This window comes from Podarcis pityusensis, assembly GCF_964106645.2.
Source record: "Podarcis pityusensis genome assembly, chromosome: 4".
NCBI lineage: Eukaryota > Metazoa > Chordata > Lepidosauria > Squamata > Lacertidae > Podarcis > Podarcis pityusensis.
This window is the reverse complement of record NC_138027.1, coordinates 45,864,112-45,889,084: the sequence shown is the minus strand read 5'-3', so window position 1 is coordinate 45,889,084 and position 24,973 is coordinate 45,864,112. Positions and strand designations below refer to the sequence as shown.

General features: G+C 41.4%; 1 protein-coding gene across 2 annotated transcripts in view; it reads right to left on the bottom strand.

Moving 5' to 3' along the window:
• The window catches only part of LOC308476416 (uncharacterized protein), a 177,035-nt gene that overhangs the window by 50,159 nt on the left and 101,903 nt on the right, over nucleotides 1-24,973 (bottom strand). Inside the window, exons 4-5 of one of the 2 annotated variants that reach the window (XM_081003993.1) lie at nucleotides 17,264-17,388; nucleotides 15,554-15,652 (exon numbers count right to left, since the gene is read on the bottom strand). In XM_081003993.1, the coding sequence (XP_080860119.1) occupies nucleotides 15,554-15,652; nucleotides 17,264-17,297 (133 nt within the window). In that variant the 5' untranslated portion in view covers nucleotides 17,298-17,388. The remainder of the gene's footprint in view (nucleotides 1-15,553; nucleotides 15,653-17,263; nucleotides 17,389-24,973) is intronic. The other variant, XR_013985863.1, reaches the window with a different exon arrangement.

Below are 24,973 nucleotides of genomic sequence, written 5' to 3'. Positions count from 1 at the left end.
TCTCTGCCAGATGGTGGGGGTTGTAGCAGTGGTTGTAGCATGAGTTCCAGAAGTTAATTATGCCTTGTTTAAAGAAATTCATTGTTTTTGCTGTTAAGTTCTAAACCTACAGCTAATAGGTTGGGTGGTCCCCATTTCTAGTACAAAGACAGGTAGAGAAGTCTAGTTAATTTAGCTCATGAGTCAAAATCCCTTGTGCTTGATCTGGACACTGTAGTTAGTGCAGAATGCTGCAACACGGTTACTGCTGACAGGAGTTAAATTCTGTCAGCATATAAATTTCTGCTCAGAGATCAGAAATTTTTGCTAGCAGGCCAAGTTTGAGGTGGTCCTATTAGTACATAAAGCCCCTAACAACTTGGGACCAATTTCCTTTCCTTGCCTTATATATGTCCTCTTGACCTCTTCGATCTATGGAAATGGCACTCTTACAGGGGACACACAAAGCTTGTTCCACATTTGTAAGAAATTGGGTTTTTGTGTGCTTGTGTGGCAGCACTTACACTCTGTAAGCCCATGCTTGTTAACCTCTGGCAGGCACCTTCACTGTACAGGCAACTCCCCATTTACATGGAGGTTGTGTTCCAAGGAACCGTACATGTCAGCAGGAGGTGTGGAACCCTCCCCACCCCATTCCACTCCTGCACCATCCCCTTTGGGTGTCGAAAACTAAGGGTGGGTGCTGAACGTGTGCAAATGGGAAGTTGCCTGTATTTGGTTTGGCACCTGCTTGAAATATTTTTGTTTATATAGGCCTATATCAGACATGTAGAATCTTGACATATGTTTTGTTTCTTTTTAACAATTATTCTTTTTAAATCATTTTTTGAATATTTTTAAATACTTGGTTTTAATGCTAATTTTAATGTATTATTTTATATTTTTGTAAACCACTTATAAGTTGTTGCTTTTTTTCTTACAATCAGACAGATTATAAAACTTGTTAGTTAAACAAATAAGTAAATAGACAGACAGACAGACAGACATGTGTGATATTTGGGCTTCTGGGAAATACTGTACCATGACCAAGCACCTTTTTGCTTATTTCATTTTATAGTTTACCTTTCTATTAAATTTAACAAAAGTCCACTGGTGTAAGAGGAATAAACTACAAAGACTTACCATGTGTGAAAACCTGTACATTCAGAAAACAATCAAATGTAAATGATCCCTACCAGAAATTTAACTTCCAAGAGAAAAATGTTTTTGCTGTATTAGCTTAAGATATATGATCTTAGAGTTCAATGTGTGACGTATTTTTTTAATTAAATTATATTAATAATGGCCACCTCGGTTACACATGACTCTATAAAAGGTGTTCGATAAGAGTCTGGTATTGCTTTGTTAATTAATTTCCTGTGATAAAGCTTACAAATGGTGGCATTTTTCCATGGCATGTTGAACCTACATAATAGGCCATCATTCTAGCAAGACTGTGCAACTATTAACAACAAGGCTTGCTATGCTCACTGGGTTTCTGCTATTAAGATTTTTAATTTAACTATAAATAATATTGACAACACATATTGAGGAGGATCGAATTAAAATTCTACCCCAAAATAATAACCTTGGGCCGATTAAGAAATGGCATCCAGTTCAATCATTAAACCGGAATTGAATTTTAGAGGATATGGCTCCATGATTAGAAATACCTGAACTGGTTTTAATTGCTTTTTTAAGACTGTTGGAAAACTCTCCCCTCAGAATAAGTAGAACAGAAAATGATGCTAGGAATTCTCTGTGTTCCAAATCACTTATTCGCTGGCACAGCAAGTCTTTAGATTGGTCCATAAAAACTTCAATCTTCAAACCAGTATTTCTGGCGAGGAAGTGGTTTGCGGTTTTAATCTCACAGGTGTTCAGTGAAATTTCTGGCTGACTTTTTATTTGTGTGCCCTTGGATGTACATCTAGCTGCAGAATGCTGAACATGTCAGTGAATCTTAAGATTCTCCTTAATGGGACATAAAAGCAGAAATAGTAAGTAAGGTTGTTTCTTGATCATTCAGAACAGACTCAGAGAGTCTCTAGCTGTTTAAGCTTAGCCAGCCAAAAAAATTTATACGTGCAAAAAGTTATGTGTGTTCTTCAGTCTAAAGTGCCATACAGAGCTGCCTTCTATTTCTGTCTTGAAAGGAGATTTGGTAGGGCGTGAGAGACCAGGCAGGCAGAAAGAAATGGCTAGGACAAGGGGGAACTGGCTTTATGACATATCCCAATATTTGAGGGGAAGTGTCAATGTCCACTCAACTCACTGGTTGAGTGAACAGCCTGCAGATGACCTATTCCTATTTTGGTTTCAATAGTAAGAGCCAGTGCTTTTTTTTTTTTCCTAAAAAAAATGTTTAGGGGTACTCTCATTTTCCTACTGATATTGAAATACTGTCCCTCAATGAGGCCAAACTCAGACTCACTAAATGTTTAGGGGTATGCGTACCCCTGTGTACCCCCAGAAAAAAAGCAATGGTAAGAGCAACTATGTTTATGATTGCAGCAATTTTTGCTGGCATATAACTCACATTCTAACTGACTTCTGCAGAATTATATGAGGTTCTCCCACCCAAGGATGAGATCTGTTGCACAAGCTTGTGCTGCAGCGCAGCTGGCTGAAAATGGATAACATCTGAACAATGCAAATACCTTATTTTGTTTTGCTTAATTTGCGTCCTTTTCATGAGGTCTGGGCACCTCCCATAAGATAGAAAAATAGATCCATAGAATTCTAGTAGGCACTCGTTCAATTTACATTTGGATTCATTAAATGCTAGATTAGAAGGTTTCCAGCAGGCAAATATCATGTAAGAGCATCAACTGCCAGAGCTTTGCCAAAAGCAGTAAAATGTCATCACTACAGTCAAGAACACCGGGATTGTGCTGAAATAGCCTTCAAATTGTTGTTGTTTTCAACATTTCAGCAGCTGCATACTTTCCAAGCATTAGTATCATCTGTTTATGTTAGAGCTGAATTGAATGTTCCACTGTGAATGTTTTATGGGAACTCTGAGGAGTCTTTGGAGGGCAAAAGGAGAAAACATTTTGGAGGAATAGGAGGAAATTAGGAAATTTGCAGAGGGAAGAGGGTGCTGAGCCACCCCCTTCCCAAAGCCTAGCTGGTACTTGTGCAGCTTTGGGAAGGAGATGGAAGGGCTCTAGAACCCAGCTAGAGCCCCTTGTACCTCCTTCCCAAAGCCCGGGATCTCACTGCCTTTCGGAAGTCGGCACAAGGGCTGGAGACGTGTCAAATTCTGGCCTTGCACAGGGTATAAAATTACCAAGGTCTGCCCCTACAGAGGGCAATATTTTGTTTTGGCCTTTTTATCATAAAAGCAGCAGCATCAATAGAAACGTTTGCTTATTTTTTGTTTTTGTAAAACTTTTTTGCTACTGTGGTGTAAAACTTTTTTGTAAAACTTTTTTGCTACTAGTGGTGTTCTGCTGCAAAAATTACACGGTGGCCAAGGAGACTGCTTTGATCCCTCCTGCCCTGCCAAATTTACCAAGAAGACCCTATACTTGCACTAATGACATTCCCTGTCGCAAAATGCGCCCAGAACAATGGGAGTTTTGAACACTGAGTTTTATTTATCATACCTATCTATACACATCAGGTGAGGAAGGATGGAACACTGGAATAACAATGTCAGCTTTTGACACCACTGAAACTAGTCACTAAAAGCATAATAATAAAAACATTCATGCCTCAGAAAAACTAGATAAAAACACATCAGTCTTCAGTATGTTTACAGTTCCACCTGCCTTTTCTTCAAATATATAATTTTAGATGAATGGTGTATGATATACCCAGCTCCACACACTTCAAACAAACAAAAGAGCTCTGAAATCAATGGACAAAGTGATGGAGTATTATTCTCTAGGGTAATCGTTACTTTTAAAAGGGTTTATTGCTTTTATGGTTTTTCTGTCCCTTCGCCAAGTAACTGGGTGGATTAGTTTCCTACCCGGTTTGCAATCTGTCACACTGAAACTTGTTATATTTTCCCCTTATTGTTCCAGGTCCTGTGGTATTAATCCACTGTCATTAAGCTTAATGTCATTAAGCTTTAACATTATCAATATCCCCACATTTTTTTATAATTGGAAATGTAACCTATCATTTCTGTATAGCACATAATGGATCACAGCACATAACAGGTAAACCACCGAATGGAACCTCTAAGCTAATGTGCTGTTTCAGGTACATGGATATATTATTTTTCTCCGGATGGTCTGGATGCATACCTGTTTAGGTTCCGAGTATGAGAGAGCTGAGCACTCATACTTCCTAAAAAAATAAGAAAGAAGTTTGTGGAAAGCAACATCTAATATACTTTTGCCTGTAACTTTTTTTCAGTTTTTTTAATACAGTACCGTATATCTGAAATTTTAGTTATTTCCTGTGGACTCTTACAAATCATATTGTTTCACAAAGAATGCAGCATTACTCTGGCCCATATAACAGAGTAACAAAGATGCTTTCCTTTTCAGGTCAATTATATTGATCGCATGACATTTCCAAAAGTAACTCTTCAATTATAATAAGTAAGACTCTCTGCCTGATGTCTAAAATTTAGGAAAGGCATGCAGCAAGGCAAGTCTCCTGGATTTATGTCATTGTTAATTCATTTTTAAAAATCTAAAACGACCAGGAATCTATATTGCATTTCACTTTGCATTAACTTTTCCACTGATGTGCTGTTTCCTTTTTTTCAAATTGATTTTTCTCTAAAAATAACTGTTGATCTGAAGTTTCTTTCAGTTGAGAACAGAGTGAACACTTTGATTTTATTTCTATAATCCCCATTCATTTTCAACTTTATTTTTATGTTTTATAATGCCCTTCCTTGAGACTACCTATTGATATGTTTTTTCTACTTCCATTTACTAAATTGTGGAGCATATCTGTATAATAAGTACTAAAAGTTTTCACAGGGGGTGGAACAATATGATGCACCAGGTGAAAACATTCCTCTTCTCCCAGGCCTTAGGCTAAGTTAACAATCTGTGTGTGTGTGTGTGTGTGTGTGTGTGTGTGTGTGTTGGGGGTGTTATTATTTTGCTTGTTGTTATGTTATGCATTAAAAGGGACGCGGGTGGCGCTGTGGGTTAAACCACAGAGCCTAGGACTTGCCAATCAGAAGGTCGGAGGTTCGAATCCCCACAATGGGGTGAGCTCCCGTTGCTCGGTTCCAGCTCCTTCCAACCTAGCAGTTCGAAAGCACATCAAAGTGCAAGTAGATAAATAGGTACTACTCCAGCGGGAAGGTAAACAGCGTTTCCGTGCGTTGCTCTGGTTCGCCAGAAGCAGCTTAGTCATGCTGGCCACCTGACCCGGAAGCTGTACGCCAGCTCCCTCGGCCAGTAAAGCGAGATGAGTGCCGCAACCCCAGAGTCGGTCACGACTGGACCTAACGGTCAGGGGTCCCTTTACCTTTACTTATGTTATGCATTTCTTATGTTTTTATACTGTAAACTGCCCTGTGATCCTTGGATGATGGGCAGTATATAAATTTCATATATACATACAAGCATACTGAGGCAGACCATGTAGGCCAGTAGCATGTTACTGTGACTACTGTACCTTTCCAGGCTTCCAGACATAGGCTTTTCCTAGTCCTCCTCTCTGAGATCCTTTTGACTAGTGATGCCATAGAAAACCTACTATCTTCTTCATGGAACCTAAGATTTCCATGGGGCCTTTCGGCACTTACTTTTTATAATGGCATTGTTGCTGGGGGCTTTAACTTTTGTGGCATGCTGCCACATGACGTAGTCATTTATTCAGCTGCTATTCATCTAACTTACCAATCCTTTCAAATGGATGTGCTTCCAAAAATCCCCTTTATTTTAGGCACACTGAGGAAAGAGGGAATGGTATTTGTGATGATTCAAAAATTGCTGAATGGTGGGGGGGGGGGGGACTTGGTGCATTACAGAGCTCAACAATTGCTGCATGAAACAGCCTTCCAAGCCTTTTCCTCTACAACACTGAAGGTCAAGTATGGCAGTAGGTGAGATATCAGAGAGAGAAAGAAATGTCACTCATTACCACTATCCATCTTTTACTTGCATTATTAATTTTGTGCTCAATTATTTCACCATTAAATAATTGCCTAACTTGGCCTTGTATGGTGAGGTTCAGTTTACTTTATTTAATTTTCAGCAGGGGATACAAATCTGAGAAGAGCTGGGACCATCAAACTAGCCTGTGAATCTTTGCCAAAGGGATCATATTATTGCTTCTGTACAGAAAGTTTTTTAGCATTAGTAACTGGAAACTACCCTATTAGCATGAGCTACTGCAGCTGTGAAACACTGCCAGAGTCTGGTAACACGATTATGGATGGATGGGCGCTGCTATGAAATAAGCCAGTGCCTCCTTGCTATCACTTACAAAGGTATTATTTTTATGCAGGTTTCACATGTCAAGTCTGGAAAAACTCAAGTTGTCCTGTTAAAGTAAATAAAAGAAGTATATTTAATACATTCTTTTACCACTCTAAGATTATTCTTTTACATTTTCTGCTTTTCTTTCAGCTGATCATTACTAATCCCATGTGATTTTTTTTCTTTTTTAAATGGTTCTAGGTCAAATGCATTGTAAAACAAGACAGAGCTCTCCATGGCAAAATCTTTGTAACAGAACACTGTGATTAAAACATACTGCACTGAAGGCAAATAAAACACCTCCTGCATCTTTCCTTCACCACTACCATCACCACCCACTTTCATACTGGGCCATGGTCACTTTGCACCCCTTGCTTTTTATCATTCTGAAAACCATATAAAATACCATGCAGAGGAAAGGAGACCAAAACTATATTAAAAGTCTAAACACAATATTCAAAACTCAAGCACCTCAAGACTTTGTGGCCAGCATAACAATCTTAGGACTATCTCAGCATGTCATTATGTGCCTCAGGACCTAGGGGGCCGTCTTTCTCCACATGAACCCACCTGGACCCTGCATTTGTCATCTGAAGCCCTTCTCTGTGCTTCCTTCAAGGGAGGAATGGAGGATGGCAACATAGTTGGTGGCTCCCTGGTTGTAGAATGCTTTCCTCAGGGAAATATGCCTGACACCATCATTATCAGCTTTTAGACAAACACATTTCTGTTTATTCTGGCATTTGGAATCGTATGGTATTATGTTTCCATGGTCTGTTTTGGTACTCATCTTTTAGTAGGGTGGGATATGATTAGTCATTTCTATACTATGAGACATTCTCTGTAGCAAGCAATGAATAGATTTAAATAAAAATACTAGCAATAATAGTTGGTGTCCTATTGATGAGAAACAATTAACTTCACATGTTCAAGACAGGATTCATTTTCTTAATTGCATTTTTTTGTGATTAATAAATCTAACCCAAATGTCTGATGAGCTGAGCTCCTATTTTAAAAAAATTAAACATGATAGATACTAATTTCTGTGCTTGCAAGGATAATGAAGACCATGAACCCTGCATTGAAGCAGTAGTCAAGGGAGATTTTACAGTCACTTTTCTGTCACTGACTGTGTATTATTACCATACTTCAGTTGTTCTTTCATTGCCTTAATTTTGTAATAAAAGGTTTTATATACTGGATTTGATTAGATCATTTTGGTTTAGGATACCCCAGATATATCAAAGTATAAGTATAAGGTAAAACTGAAAATGATGATTTTGTGCCTTTGAAAAGATTTGCTACATATTTCTCCAGTCTGTTGGCTATGTAGTTTTTTGTGCCTTTTCTCTTAAAGTTACCGTATTTTTTGCTCTATAAGACTCACTTTTTCCCTCCCCGAAAGTAAGGGGAAATGTGTGTGCGTCTTATGGAGCGAATGTAGGCTGCTCAGCTATCCCAGAAGCCAGAACAGCAAGAGGGATTGCTGTTCTCACTGCGCAGCGATCCCTCTTGCTGTTCTGGCTTCTGAGATTCAGAATATTTTTTTTCTTGTTTTCCTCCTCTAAAAACTAGGTGCGTCTTGTGGTCTGGTGCGTCTTATAGAGCAAAAAATACGGTACTTAATGTTTCACAGAAGTGGTGAACTACTCATGCTGTAGCAGTATTATAAATGTATGAATACTTGATAAATATGAATTCTGGTTTAATCTATGAGTGGAAAGGCCAGTGTGGGACCTTGATATAAATGATACATGAATAACCAAGGTCAAAAACCATATATATACTTTTCTGAGTAGAGCTTAAAATAATAACTCATTATTAGCCTAGTTAAAGGTCAGAATGAAAGTCAAGTGTTGAAAGAAGGAAATAAACAGTAAACTTAAGTGTTAACACAAAACTTGAAGCAATGAATAGGTCAGTGAGCATGTTCAGCATTTCATATGGCGTTTGAGTTTGTGTGCAATTCTATGAAGTTCCATTAGTCCAGTTAAGAGCCATGTAGTGTTTGTTTAGTAAATATTAAAAAATCACATGTATCTGTATCTCTCTAATGCACTCAGAAACATGTCTATACAGCAATCAGGCCATGAGTATGTCTGGCCAATTTGATATTGAACTTTCTACTATCAACGAACCCTTTCTAAATTAACTTTTCTCTGGTAAAAATTCAGCAGTGAAAAACAAACCGTCTTTCAATAAAGTTCATAGTCTTCTCATTGAGGATCTCAGATTAGTCTACAAGGATCTGCAGTTTCCCCAGAACTATTTGAAATCCACCTGTCTAGCTCAGTATTGTCCACTCTGTTGGAAACTAACCATCTAGGATACCAGGCAGAGGTTTTCCCCAGCATTGTCAGCTATACACTTTTTAAAAAAATTAGGATCACCACAGACAGTCATGGGGACTTTTTACACACAAAGCATTTGCTGAACAACTGAGCTGTGGTTTTCCCAGGGTTTTTATTTTGAAAGCCTAACTATAAAGACCCTTGAATGAATTTTTTGAGAGTAACTGAAAGAATTACAAATCTTTTCCAGTTTTGTCATTGCTTTCAGAGATTGATTACTGCCTGCTTACTCACCCCAAAATCAAGTGGGTCTATTGACCTGTTCAGGATGAACACATGAAAAATCACCCCAAGTCTTCAGAGTGTTCTACCTATATAACTCAACTACATTCTTTTTTCAAGGGTCCGCCCCCCTCCCTCTCCCATTGCTTCTCCTCCCCCAAGGAAAAAACAAAACAAAATATTACCATGTGAATATTTGGTGAAACCATCAGTAACAAATGCTACAATGGGTCATGGTGTTTGACTTCGAGTCCAATTACACTGGCATGAAATTGTGTATGTGATTTGCCACTGAAAAGAGACTCATTGGGTCCTCTGCCACCACTGGAAATCTTCCTCTTCCTCTTCCCTAAGGCAAGTATTTTTATTTATTTTTGCCCTTGGGGAAAGGAACTGGCAGAGATAATGGAGAAGAGGAAAGAAGTTCTATTTCACATTTGGCCCTCTGTGAAAGGGAGCTGGACCCATCCAAAAAACCCTGAAGTCCATCAATTTGAGTAGGGAGTGTTTCACATTTTTAAAGCCCCCACATTTAATTCATCTGATCTCCTCGTGCATGGTGAATGACCACATGGTGAATGTTTTGATGTTTTTGTAATTTTTACAGTTTTTTGTTTGTATTGCTTTATTGGTTTTGTTTGTTTGTTTGTTTGTTTAAGGTGTTATTTTGTTCTTAAGGGGAGGGGTCAGGGCTGCCGGGGAGTGGGCCCCAGCCCACAAAATGGCTGGAGCATGTTCCACAGGGGGGGATGCACTGGGACAACCGATCTCAGTGATCACGGGTAGGAGGAGGAGTTATGCTAAGACTAGACCATGTCATTACAGAGGGGGCAGGTTTAGTCGTTGTCTGAGGACTATTCCTGCCTCCGGGTCTGGTCCTGACCGGATGGATACTAGAATCAGCAAGGGATACCCACATGACCTGAAGGTGCTGCTGTGCAATGCCAGGTCAACGATTCATAAGACCACTGCCATCCATGACTTGATCATGGATGGAGGACTTGACCTGGCATGTGTAACAGAGACTTGGTTGGATGAAGCAGATGGGCCTGTCCTTGCCGCTGCTTGTCCACCAAGCTTCTCTTACGCACAGCAACCCAGGTCATGTGGGTGGGGAGGGGGGGTTGCAGACATTTTTAGGAAGTCATTAGTTTGCACCAGGCGTCCTATTGGGAAGACCCAGTTTTCCGAGTGCATGTCCTGGAAGTTGGGCAATAGGGGCAGTACAGGATTTCTTTTGGTGTACCGACCTCCCCGCTGCACCAAGGATTCCCTGCCCGAGCTGCTTCAGGTCGTGGCGGATGTTCTCCTGGAGACACCTAGCTTGGTCGTCCTAGGGGATTTTAACATCCATGCCGACACGACCTTACAAGGGGCCGCTCAGGACTTCGTGGAAAGCATGGCCTCCATGGGGCTGTCCCTGAATAAGTCTGGCCCAACCCATAGCCGCGGACATGCCTTGGACCTGGTGTTTACCTCTATGGATGTTGGTGATCTGACACTAAGTAAAAGCGAAACGAAAGAAGTGCCATGGTCAGATCACTTCCTGGTGCAACTGGACTTCTCTGCGACCCTTCCCCTCTGCAGGGAGGTGGGACCAATTCGGATGGTCCGCCCCCGCCACTTAATGGATCCAAATGGTTTCCAGAGAGTGGTAGGGGATGCTTTATCCCATGTTGATGGCCTTTCAGCTGATTCCCTGGTGGCTCGCTGGAATGTGGAGTTAACCAGGGCTATTGACTGTTTGGCTCCGAAGCGCCCTCTTCGATTGCATGGAGCCTGGACAGCCCCATGGTTTTCCACAGATCTGAGGGCAATGAAACAATCGTTGAGACGGCTAGAGCGCCGGTGGCGGATAACTCATTCCGAATCTGACCGGACACAGGTTAGAGCTCAACGTCGAGCCTACCAAGTGGCGATAGCGACGGCGAAGAAGAATTTCTTCACCGCCTCTATTGCATCTGCAGAAAACAGCAGCAGGAGACTTTTTCAGGTGGTTCACAATTTAGCGGAACCACCTGCAACATCGGGGCCCAGTACGGGCCACATGTTCTCCTGCAATGATTTTGCAAAGTTTTTTGCAGATAAAATCGCTCAGATTTGGGAAGAAGTAGACTCCACCGTGGGAGCAGGGCCGGGGCGGGAGAGTGCTAGAGTTTTGTCTAGTCAAGTTGAGTGGGATCAATTCCAATCTGTTACCTCCAAGGATGTGGACAGGCTGCTTGGACGAGTGAAACCAACCACCTGTCTCCTGGATCCTTGCCCATCCTGGCTTCTAAAAGCTAGCCGGGAAGGACTGGGCGATGGGCTTCGTGGGCTGGTGAATGCTTCCCTCCGTGAGGGAGCCTTCCCAGACCCACTGAAAGAGGCGGTTATTAAACCGCTTCTTAGAAAACCATCTTTAGATGCGGCCACAATGGCCAACTATCGCCCAGTCTCAAATCTTCCATTCTTGGGCAAGGTGATTGAGCGAGCGGTTGCTGAACAACTCCAGGCACGCCTGGAAGAAGCGGATCATTTGGATCCCTTCCAGTCGGGATTCAGGCCTCATCATGGGACTGAAACTGCCTTGGTCGCACTGGTTGATGATCTCCGGCGGGCTAGGGACAAAGGTGAGAGCTGTTTCCTAGTTCTGCTGGATCTCTCAGCGGCGTTTCATACCATTGACCATAACATCCTTCTGGACCGTCTTGAGGGGCTGGGAGCTGGGGGCACTGTCATACAGTGGTTCTGCTCCTTCCTCCTGGGCCGTGTTCAGACAGTGGTGGTGGGGGATGAGTGTTCAGACCCCTGGGCTCTCACTTGTGGGGTGCCTCAGGGTTCTGTCCTCTCCCCCATGCTTTTCAACATTTACATGCAGCAGCTGGGAGAGATCATCAGGAGGTTTGGGCTGGGTGTTCATCAGTATGCGGATGATACCCAGCTCTACCTCTCTTTTAAATCAGAACCAGTGAAGGCGGTGAAGGTCCTGTGTGAGTGTCTGGAGGCGGTTGGAGGATGGATGGAGGCTAACAGATTGAGGTTGAATCCTGACAAGACAGAAGTACTGTTTTTGGGGGACAGGAGGCGGGCAGGTGTGGAGGATTCCCTGGTTCTGAATGGGGTAACTGTGCCCCTGAAGGACCAGGTGCGCAGCCTGGCAGTCATTTTGGACTCACAGCTGTCCATGGAGGCACAGGTCAAATCTGTGTCCAGGGCAGCTGTTTACCAGCTCCATCTGGTACGTAGGCTGAGACCCTATCTGCCTGCGGACTGTCTCGCCAGAGTGGTGCATGCTCTGGTTATCTCCCGCTTGGACTACTGCAATGCACTCTACGTGGGGCTACCTTTGAAGGTGACTCGGAAACTACAACTAATCCAGAATGCGGCAGCTAGACTGGTGACTGGGGGCGGCCGCCGAGACCATATAACACTGGTCTTGAAAGACCTACATTGGCTCCCAGTACGTTTCCGAGCACAATTCAAAGCGTTGGTGCTGACCTTTAAAGCCCTAAACGGCCTCGGTCCAGTATACCTGAAGGAGCGTCTCCACCCCCATCGTTCTGCCCGGATGCTGAGGTCCAGCGCCGAGGGCCTTCTGGCGGTTCCCTCATTGCGAGAAGCAAAGCTACAGGGAACCAGGCAGAGGGCCTTCTTGGTAGTGGCGCCCGCCCTATGGAACGCCCTTCCAGCAGATGTCAAAGCGATAAACAACTACCTGACATTCAGAAGACATCTTAAGGCTTCAGGGAAGTTTTTAACGTGTGATATTTTACTGTATTTTTGGTTTCTATGGAAGCCGCCTAGAGTGGCTGGGGAGGCCCAGCCAGATGGGCGGGGTATAAATAATAAATTATTATTATTATTATTATTATTATTATTATTATTATTATTGCCATTAGCACAATTCCATTCTAGCCCAAGTTAAATCATTAACATTTCAGTGATAGAATTAAGAACATGTATTCCACTTCCTGGCTGAAACATTTTGCCTAGATTTTGCCAAGGATCCATAAAATACATGGTGAACATACTCATATTTTTATATAGAAATAAGACAGATACCAAGAAGGGACACGGGTGGTGCTGTGGGTTAAACCACAGAGCCTAGGACTTGCCGATCAGAAGGTCGGCGGTTCGAATCCCCACGATGGGGTGAGCTCCCGTTGCTCGGTCCCTGCTCCTGCCAACCTAGCAGTTCAAAAGCACGTCAAAGTGCAAGTAGATAAATAGGTACCACACTGGTGGGAAGACAAACTGCATTTCCGTGTGCTGCTCTGGTTCGCCAGAAGTGGCTTAGTCATGCTGGCCACATGACCCGGAAGCTGTACGCCAGCTCCCTCGGCCAATAAAGCGAGATGAGCGCCGCAACCCCAGAGTCGGCCACGACTGGACCTAATGGTCAGGGGCCCCTTTACCTTTACCTAAGACAGATACTATGTGGACATGTATCCACAGCAATGACAAAAGGAGGAATGACTACTGGGAGGAGCACAGAGAGAAGAAACGCCATGGTACCCCTGCATCAGCACAACAGAATGCTTTCATCTGCCCCAGCTACAACAATACATGTCTCTCCTGTATTGGGCTGTACAGCTGTAGCAGGTGCTGTTAACTCTCCAACAGTTTGACTTCACCCCCGATGGCTCACTCTTCCATTGTCCCCCAAGACAGATGAACGCCAACCATATCCTCTTTAATTGCTTCTGCTCTGTATAATTCTTTGGTCTTTTCCTCAACCATTTCATTCTATGTTTCTACCCACCTCTATATCTGTCTTTGCAAGCGCGATGTGTGGTAATGATTTTGAATAAATCTGTATAAAATACAAATGAATTCAAGGATACAAACTCCATAACTCCCTAATGACATAATCCTTTTAGGTTAGACAACAAAGGCACCCTCCGTCTACTCCAGGGTTTCCATCACGACTGAGCTGAATCAGTGATAAATTAAGGCTGCCAAGTTTTCTGGGACATGAAACATTCAAAGAAGCTATGCAAAACTTGACAAGCAAGCATAGAAGCAAGCACTGTGAAAAATCACTCCTATCCTAGCATGTAGATGAGCCTGTAGTTCATAGCACTATGGGAAGGGGGAATAAACACATGGTAATGATATTTCTGTGAGTGAATGTACACAGAGCAAAGGCTGGTTTCTGTCAGAGCGTTTTTGTTTATGTAATTCATAATCTTATAAACAAGCGTTGTGATCTAGCCAGGGGCAGCCAGTCTGAAAGGGCTTTCTGGACCTGGAATAGTTTCACCAGCAGCAGCACAAAAAACAGATGGGATGGGATTATCTACATCAACCCCAAAACTAGTCCCTAGAGGTGTAGCATTCGGCAGCACATCTAAAATGCCCCCCTTCCCCGAATGTGTCTGTCAATAGATCAACACCACTCATAGCTGTCAACTTACAGATTTGAAAATAAGGGACCAGCAGCCTTGAAAATAAGGGACCAGCAGCCAAAATAAGGGACCTGCAGCCTCACCTGTTCCAGGCACTCCAGTCTTCCTGTCCTCCTGCAGTCTGGTCAAACTCATGCTGGTAGCTTCGAGAACACTGTCCAACCAACTTTGTAACCAGAGGTTCAACTGAATAGAATCTGAATCACATGCACCACAAGCCTACGCAGCCTCAACTTAAGATGGCTCCCCGGCCTGGCTTTGTGCTGCAAAGTTTGCAGCAGCACGTGCAACAAAATGGCGTCCAGCATTCAAAAACCCCTCAACTTGCATTAACTAGCCACACACAAGGCATGCAAGCTCCACCCCCCAGTCGTTCTTAGACTTCTTATTGGGTGAGCAACACAGCCAAGCAACACAGTTGGAGCCTTCCTCCTCCCTGGCCGGCAGGGAGGGAGGGAGAGGAGCTGCTTCCTTTGAAATTTAAGGGACATCATTTAAGGGACATTTAAGGGACATCCATCAATAAGGGACAGCAGCAGGACATGGCCCTGGAATAAGGGACTGTCCCTTCAAATAAGGGACACTTGACAGCTATGACACCACTGTATGTCCTGTTAATCAGTACTTTCTGCTAAAAATAATGTAATAATCAGCAGCTCCAGAAGACATTTTGTTAAACTCCTAACATAATTACAGTGGTACCTCAGGTTAAGTACTTAATTCGTTCTGGAGGTCCGTACTTAACCTGAAACTGTTCTTAACCTGAAGCACCACTTTAGCTAATGGGGCCTCCCGCTGCCGCTGCGCCGCCGGAGCACGATTTCTGTTCTCATCCTGAAGCAAAGTTCTTAACCTGAAGCACTATTTCTGGGTTAGCGGAGTCTGTAACCTGAAGCGTATGTAACCTGAGGTACCACTGTATAGCAAATTTGGGTACCAACATTTTCATCATGTACATGATGAATTTGGACCAGGTTGTACTGTCACTGTAGGACAAAGTTCTAGGAAGAGTCTAATAGTAGGTAGCACTCCCCACTCTCTTTTATGCAACTCTGTGGGATTATTGAATAGTTAAATAATAAGAGATTTCCCAGCAGAGTCATGGCACTAAAACAGATTTTAGGGCGAAGTCCTTTGTGACTCCAGGCACAAATGAAGTCCTGAATGGGAGGCAGTAATTCCTTACTTTTTTACATAGCTCACCTACCTAAAAAAATGCTTTGTCCCATTTGTGTCCTGCGCTCGATTTTTTTCCTGGTGCTGCTACTGTTGTGGGATTCCTTGGCATCAGTCAAACTGCTAAAACCTGTATAAGAGAACATAACATACATAAGTTGATATGTAGACATAAAACCTGAATAATTAAAATTGTCTTTCCAGTGTATACTTTTAAAATTGTATCTCCAATATATGTTGTGTAACACCATAGTCAACACAATTTTACTTGATGCTGTTTAGTGGTGTCAAATATTCTATATTCTAACACTGTTAAGCTTCTTGGACCCTAAAAACATGAATTTCCCAGTGGTGTTCATGAATCTTATATACATGACCAGCTGTCTCTATTTACGAGACCATTCCTAGCATGAAGGCAGAGGTCAAAATTAAATTTTCATACAGAGGTACACTATGCCCACATGGTAGTAAATTGACCTAATGTGATCATAAAATGCTTAAAGTGCTCGTATAAATCTTTAGATGCTCAAATTAATTTCAGGCTGCACTGCACACACTTGCATCTACCTATCTGCTGTGTACCTGGGTTTTTTTTAAAAAAATATTTCTTTCCATGACATAATAAATGCCACAAAATAACCCTGAAGCACCTAGCCAGCAGCATAAATCATGATATCTTTGTAAAAGGAAAGTATAATTACAGCAAAATAACAGTTCAAAACTGCTTACAATTTACTTCTTGCCTTTGACAAATAGTAGAGAAAATAATTGCCTAAAGACAAAGTATAACATTGATTTAGATGACTTGTTATACATATATTGTGTAAGCTGTGGAAACAGTGCTATTTTCAAAGGAAGCCATTCACAGTGCTGACACATTAATTTGTTCAAGTTTATAAGAGTGCCCATTTATAATTCTCCACTTTGTTCTTCTTCAGAATCCCTTTGAGATACCTCTGATGCTTCCCTCTCCTAAAGAATGCTGCGTCTCATCAAGCCATATTTAAATGCTACTTCCTATTTTTATCACATGTGCATTTTAATATCTTGCCTTTTTGATGAAAATATGGGAAAATTTGATTCATCAAACAATAACCTTAATTCCTGTTATCTAGCTACTGCTTCTTATGGTGGCTTTTTTAGTTGTGACAGTTCTTTGTTTCTAGATCAAGCTACTTGCCCGCCAAATGCTTTGGACTGCATGAACTCCACACAGCACCATGATGCACTGCAGTCAGCATTTTAGTTATGTAATATCATGGCTGCTGAATGTTTCAGGAATTCGTTTATTATTATTGCTTATTTGCATAGCAGTCAACTGGACAATATCACAGCAACTGGAATAAACTTTAATTTCTATAAAGAAAGAAGCCTTTCCTTCTTCTAGTGGTACAAGTGGGCAGTATAAGACAGTAACAGTGTTCTGACAAAACATAACATCTACTTTCCTGACTGTATATTCTCAGTTCAAAAATTCATCACATAAAAGAAAGGACTTCTTCATATGCATATAATGCATAATTAACTTCTGGAATTCAGTGTCACAAAATATACTGGCACTGATGGCTTTAAAAATGGATTATATGAGCTCATGGATGAGTTCAAACCTATGCGATAGTTAAATGAACATTCCATCCTCTGATTCCAGAACTATCTAATTCAATAGATATGCCGTCAGGCTAGTACAACTGCTACTTTACCTAAGAAATGTTCTTTCATCCATTAGCAGTACAATACTCACACATATCTAGGTGAGCCTTGGCCAGCTCAGACATACACCATACAGATCATGGTCCTGACCCAGTGGTGCCTTGCAGATTCAAGGGTTCTAATGCTCACACAGAACTCCTCTTCTTGCAAGTGTACCTTTAAACAGAAGAAGTTACAGGAAGGCATGGGAACTAAGGTAGTTTGCCTTAACTATTGGCTTCGCCTAAACTCAAATCCCCCCGGTCTAATATACCTAGTGCTGCAAGATTGTCACAAGAGTGCCTGGACAAAAACTGTATATCAAAAAATTCACCACAACAGCTACTCATTTTGGTTTTTAGTAAAGCAAACCGTCTAATTTGTCAGCACCTAAATGATATTGGGCATCAGAACAACTTGGCCACAATAAGGAAATTTTGCCCATGGTATGACTATTTTCCACCTTCCCATTTCAACCCTCTGGCACTCTATCTGCATAATCTAGCAATTCTAAAATACAGACGTGCTTTTACTCTTGCAAGATTGAATGTATTGCTCTCAGCTGTACTTGAAGGACAATTCCAATAGATTCCACATGAAAAACGCTTATATCCCTGTGGAGATGGCAGTACCAAATCGGTGGCGCAAGCCCGTCTGGCTTGCACTTTTTATAAAGACTTGAGGAATGAGATTATCACCCCTCTTTTATTGTCCATTCTGGGTCACCCAACCACTGCCACAGTGTCATTTCTCTTGGCAGATCAAGATGATCAGGTGACAGCAAACGTTGCAAGGTTTTTAGCTGGGGCAATCAGAATAGGATCCACTATTTGACTATTGATTCAAAACCCTAAAATGTATTTTATAAAATTGACTTTTTATTTCTATTCTTTGTATATAGTATTGTGGTTTTATTGCTATGGCCGATGGCTGGCACAAATAAAGATTCATTCATTCATTCAAGGTGGTTTGGCCAAAGGCTTCATGGAAAACATGGATTCTAACAAGGATTAGGAAGGAAAAGAGGTGAAAAAGGAGTCTATAGAAGTGAACAGGGAAACCTGCATGCACAGGATCACCACGTCCACACTGAAGCCAACAAAGAGCTATGGTTTGGGATAATGCAGTAAATTTACTAAAGGTACAGTGGTACCTTGGTTTTCAAACGTAATCAGTTCCAGAACACTGTTCGAGTTCCAATATTTTCAAAAATAAAAAACTCATTATGGAAACCTCAAAATGGAAAACTCAATACAGAAGCCATGTTTCTGGTTTGACTTCCAAGGCGCTTTCGAAAACCGAAGCATTTACTTCCAGGTTAACGGTGTCCGAAGACCGAAATGTTCAGCAACAGAGATGTTCAAAAACTGAGGTACCACTGTATTTTGGTATTTTCCACTTTCTCCTTTATGGCTAAACCTAATATAAAAATATAATACTATTAAATAGTCATAACCAAAGGATTCATTTTACACACACACACACACACACACACACACACACACACACATATATACAGGGGGGGGAATGAGTTGAGGAATCATAATCTCAATTTTAATTAGACAACAAAATTGTAAGTTGCAAAATACCTCATTATTCCTGTGGGATATTTCACCTGCTGTTGCTACCATTATGAAGGCAGTGGGGCAGGCAGGGAGTGGGGGTAGAACTGGTGATGAAAGGAAGGAGGGAAATCTATGTGAGGTATTCTATATATTTTTTGAAAGATTGTCAGTCGTCAATGCAGAATATTTTTCAAACTTTTGCTGTGAGTTAAATGTTATTTGCTCAATAAATCAGCATTTCCATGTTGTCTTTCCTTACAAACATTTCACTACATATTTATTTACCTATTCTTTCTAATTCTTTGGACCTGTCTAGGTGTATGCAGATCTTTTGGCGAATGCATGAGATACGAAGAGGAAGAGTTGGTTGTAAAGCAGCATTTTCTCAAATGTACACACTCTAATACTCTGTTCCAGCCTCTGCTTTTGCTGAGGGAGAAGCGCACCACTGCTGCTCTGCTGCTACCCTCTCTCTCCCTTGCCAGCCATACCTCCCCTTGATGCAACTGAGTGGGGAACTGTATCAGATGGCTAGCCATAGCACTGCATCACATTCAAGCCATTTGTGTTTACTTACTGCATCACGTCCAACCCATTTGTGTTTACAGCCTTGATGCACCAAGAAGGCCCACATCAGCTATCTCAAACTCCTCATAGACATTCATTTTGGAGAATTAACACACTGTAGTTAGTGCATTACAGCCCATTTTAATGTGGCATTGTAGAATGTTATACTTAATGAGCACTTCCTGCTGTAATGGCATAATGGTGACTCTCATCGCTTTGGAATAGTAATCTAATGTCAGCACAGATGACAAGGCACTCATGAGTCTATGCATATGGCATAGACAAATTAGCAGAGCTAGGTCACTAGATCATCAACATGTACAAGAGTATATGTACTGTGTCACAATGGAATGGGGAAATGGACATACTAGCTCCTTGTTAGCTTCTGCAAACTACTAAATCCATTGTGTGCACACACCTTTTAGGCATATAGACCAAGAATTTCAGGATTCATCAACAGGAACCATTAAGAATTAGGGCAGCTCTGCAATACCACATCCTTTCTTGTGCATAAGCACACCCAGAATGCCATGTCTGGGTGTCAGATGCTAGACTCTAATGAAATCTTTTGAATACTCTTATATTCCTATAGTTTTAAACAGTGTGTTTTTCTGGGGGTATGCAGGGGTACATATACCCCAAAGCATTTTGTGAATCTAAGTTTGGCCTCATTAAGGGGCAGTCTTTCAACATGGGTAGGAAAATAAGAGTACCCCTAAACATTTTTTAAAGAAAAAAGCACTGGTTTTAAACGAATATGATATGTATGTTTGTGCATGACAAATAGTCATGGCATAGGCTCCTAGCTTGCACTTGATTTTGCAAAATAAAAAATTTCCTTCCAGTAGCACCTTAGAGACCAACTAAGCTTGTTATTGGCATGAGCTTTCGTGTGCATGCACACTTCTTCAGATACCTGATTTTGCAGGTCATGGGAGTTAACATGGATTCAAAGTATTGGGGATTTTGTTGTAGATACCAGTATAAATACTGGTGAATCTATACACTGGGCAACAATTTTTTACTTTTTGAATCTTGTCTAGATTTCTACAACTGATTTAGGGTATTTTTGCACTGCTGAATCAGGAAATGGCATCCGTTTCTCTCCGTCAGGTCAGGTTTACTGTAAACTGAATAGTGGGCATTGATAAAGGTAAGTACATGTAAATTGCATGTTGCTTCACCATTTTTCAAACTTCAGGGCTTGAACTTCCATTTCTTGGAACTCCTGGAATCCTCAGCGGCAAGGAGGTCTCTCTTCAGAGTCCAACAGTAGTCAGCCATCATGACTGTGTCCCAGTGACCCTGATACCTGGTCTCCATCTCTTTCATGTCCTGATGGAATCTCTTCCCCTGCTCGTCACTCATTGAACCCAGGTTCTCAGGAAACTGGTCCATATGTGAAAATAGGTAGTGCATCTTGACGCTCATGTTGCAGCCCAGGTTTCTGAAAGCAGTCAGCATGCTGTTGACAAGTTCTACGTAGTTTCTGGCCTTATTGTTGCCAAGAAAGTTCTTCACTACCAGAACAAATGCCTTCCATGCTTCCAGTTCCACTTCGTTCATTGAGTTTCCGAACTCTGGATCTCTGATGAGCTGACGGATCTGAGGACCGTCAAAGATGCCAGCTTTCAAATTCTCCATGGTCAATCCTGGAAAAGCCTGGCACAAGTAAGTGAAGCAGTCACCATCCTTGTCCAGAGCCTTGGTGAACTGCTTGATTAAGCCGAGCTTGATGTGCAGCGGTGGGAAGAGTATTCTGTCTCTGTCCACCAGAGGGTCGTTGATGACGTTCCTTTCTTTGCAAGGCACCAATTCCTCCCGCACAGGCCAGTCCTTCTTCGTGTAATGCTGAGCACGGTCCCTACTATCCCACATGCACAGAAAACATGGGTACTTGGTGAAGCCAGACTTTTGTCCCAACAAAAAGTTCACCATCTTCAGGTCAACACAAATAAACCACTTATGCTGATCATAACCAATTTTCTCCAGCACATACTTCACCACTTCATAGTTCTCCTTCAGTGAACTCGAGTGAGCCAGGGGTATAGAGGCAAACTGGTTGCCGTTGTGTAGCAGAACACATTTCAGTGATCATTTGCTGCTGTCAATGAACAGTCTCCAATCTTTGGGTTCGTACTGTGGCACTCCAAGCTTGAGCAGAAGCTGCGCAATATCTGCACAGTACACCAAGTCCTTCTCTTCCGAGAAAAAACGGAGGCACTCTTGATGCCTGTTGCGGAAGAAGCTGATGTGAGCACTGTCAGAGAGGAGGTTTTTTCCTTCAATCTGGATGCCAACAGTTCGGCAGAGTCCTTTGACAAGCTGAGGTCGCGAATTAGATCATGCAACTCCTTTTGGGAAAATGGATGTGGAGCATCATCTTCAAGAACCACTTCTTCTTCTTCATGTCCTTCAACACTGGAGGCATCTTCGTCACTAATGTCAGGAAGTTCTCTGAAGATAGGCACTGGAATTTCATCACACTGAGCTACAGGACGACGTGCTGATTGAAGATCAGGATACTTCGTGGGGCGGTTGCCCCATTAACTTAGTTTTGATCCCCCAACTTTATGCTTTGCCGCACCAATTTATGGAAGATTTCGAGGTTTTATGACTTCAAACTGATCCCTTTTTGACATAATCACCCAGAACTATCGGACCTGAATACTTCTTGTCATTAAAATAATCATTTCCAATCAAAACAATTATTCGACATGGCAATTTACCCCCACCAACTTCTTCTAAAATGCTCCACACAAACGTACATGTGAAGAAAAATGTAAAAAAACGACATGTGGCCATAGCTCAAAAACTTGACCTGATTGAGCAAAACCAATGTGATTTTTGGATTCAGCGCATCAGATTCGTCCTAAATCAACTGAAAAAACGCAGACAACAAATTTGTTGTGGACCAGTGTAATTGACTCAGAAGTGATACAGCAGAGGCACCTCTCAGGGTGTTCAGTAGTCCATTTATATTATTGTAAAGGAACATTTGGCTTCCTTGACTACACTCCTAACAGAATCATGATCTATGAATAATGTTTTCTTTTCAGTAACATGAAAAGAGCAGGTATAGCATAGTAAAAAAGAACTGTGAACAGCAGAACCATGACCAAGCCATTCCCTGTGTCTGCTGAACAGCCTCACTCTTGAAAGAACAATTTTGCAGCCTGCCAGCGAGCTTTTGCCAGAGTATGTCTGACGAACCAAGAAACACATTCTCTGACATGTAAAAAATTATTGATTCTGCCAGTATACTCAATCAATTTCAGCACGCAAGACAGACCACAAGATTCAGTACATACATGGAGGAACCACGAAGACTCTTCCTTTTGGATATAATGCAATTAAAATGATTTTATGCATAGTTAAAATGTTTGCTTATACAGAAATGTGAAATGCATGCTAAGAAATAATATAAAAGTTTTATTAAAACTGAAACATATTGCTAGACAAGGTGGCATTTCTATTTTCTTGAACAATAGAAAAACTGTGTATATCTAAATGTGACTTAAGTGCTTTGAGAAATGGCTTTTAAAACAAACAGTGTATTGATATATTTTCCTGTCAACTGAAATGGAATCAATTGTAACTTTGCTGATAGGGAGGCATTGTGGTACAACCGTTCCTTTTTTAAAAAAGGTTTTAAAATACAAAAGCCATTCATAAATATGAAACGGTTATGACTATGTTAGTCTCTTGATCTAACACACTAATAGTCATATATTAGATTGTTCCAATGCTTTAATGAAAATATAATTTTACATTTGAGTAGGGACGGAACAGAAATTCATTTGTTTGCATTTTTATGTGGATCTACCTAATCTGCACTTCTCAAAACAATACATGTACAGAAATGCAGGTAATCATTGCAAATTAACATTTTTCTGAATTTTGTGATGCAGTTTTACAATCCAAATATATGTACGAAAATGCAATGTGTACAAGCACCGGCCCAGCTGGAGCATTTGATGAGCATGGAATGAGAGGCCCCTTTTTCATGCCACTTCCCTGTGGCCAGTGTGAGCTTTCTGTTTGCAAGCTCAATTCAGAGGAGAAATGTGGCAGATAAAAATAAGGGTGCTGAGTCAAAGTACTGCTCATGACACAATTATTAGCTATAGACAAACTTTCATCACAATAACCAGGTCCACCAGAGCCCAGGCAGACAATGGGTTCCTCTTCTAATATCCAATACTCCCACAAGATTAAAATCCCATAATACTGTGCATTAAATAAAAAAGTTGTAAAAAGGCTATTCCTGTGTAAAGGTAAAGGGTAAAGGGACCCCTGACCATTAGGTCCAGTTGTGGACAACTCTGGGGTTGCGGCGCTCATCTCGCTTTATTGGCCGAGGGAGCCAGAGTACAGCTTCCGGGTCATGTGACCAGCATGACTAAGCCGCTTCTGGTGAACCAGAGCAGCGCACAGAAACGCTGTTTACCTTCCTGCCGGAGCGGTACCTATTTATCTACTTGCACTTTGATGTGCTTTCGAACTGCTAGGTTGGCAGGAGCAGGCAGCAACAGGAGCTTACCCCATCGCGGGGATTCGAACCGCCAACCTTCTGATTGGCAAGCCCTAGGCTCTGTGGTTTAACCCACAGTGCCACCCGTGTCCTGTGTACATGCTCATAACTCCGGACCTTCCAAGTGTCCCTATTTTCTAGGGACGTCCCTGATTTAGAAAAGCCATCCCAGTTTCTTTTTTTTAAAAAAAATAATATTTATTAGTAGTTTTCAGAATCATAAGAAGAAGAAAAACATTAAAAAACAACACAATAATAGACAAAAAGAAAAGAAAAAACACAAAAACCAGTACAACAATACAACAAAAAGATAAAAAGAAAAAAGAAAACAACACAAATCCCAAATTACATATCTAAAACTTCCATTTGCTTGTTTCATTGACTTCCTCACACCTCCGTTTTTGTATTCTAGTTTAATTAGTTATTTCAGCAAATTCTTTCCATCTTTCTCAATTTCTGTTAAAAAATTTATCCTAGCCTAATTTAATCTAATAATTAACTCAACAAATCCTTTCCATCTTTCCCCATATTCTATTATTCACATTACCTTAATTAATTTAACCTTATCTTACCCTAAAACACCTTAAAGCTTGAATCTTAGTTATCAAATATATATTACTCCTGATATCATTTCTGCTAAAGTCATATAGTTTCATTCCAACATTTTCCCTAATATTCATTAATTTTTAACCAATTCCCCAAATAGAAAATTTTCTTTATAAATTTTCTTCCAATCTTCATCCAACGTCCCTTCTTCCTGGTCTCGGATCGTGTCAGTCCTTACTGTCCATTCCATCTAGTCCATCAACCTGGAAGCCTTATGTCCGAGGCCCTTAAGTCTCTTCCATGTCCCTTCTGCAATTCTTCTTCTTCTTGTTTATACTTGCCCTTTTCCTTGTCTTTTGTTGGTCTCTTTCTTAGTTTCTTTCCTTTCTCATTGAGGGGTAGGCCTCTGGGGGATTCCAAGCCAAAATTGTCTCCATCTCCCTTCATCAAACCCGTCCATTCCCCACAGTCCCACTCCCCACAATCCTCAATATAGTCCAAAAAGTATTTAAAAGCATATTCCAAGGTCTCTCCAATGTTGGGAACCTCC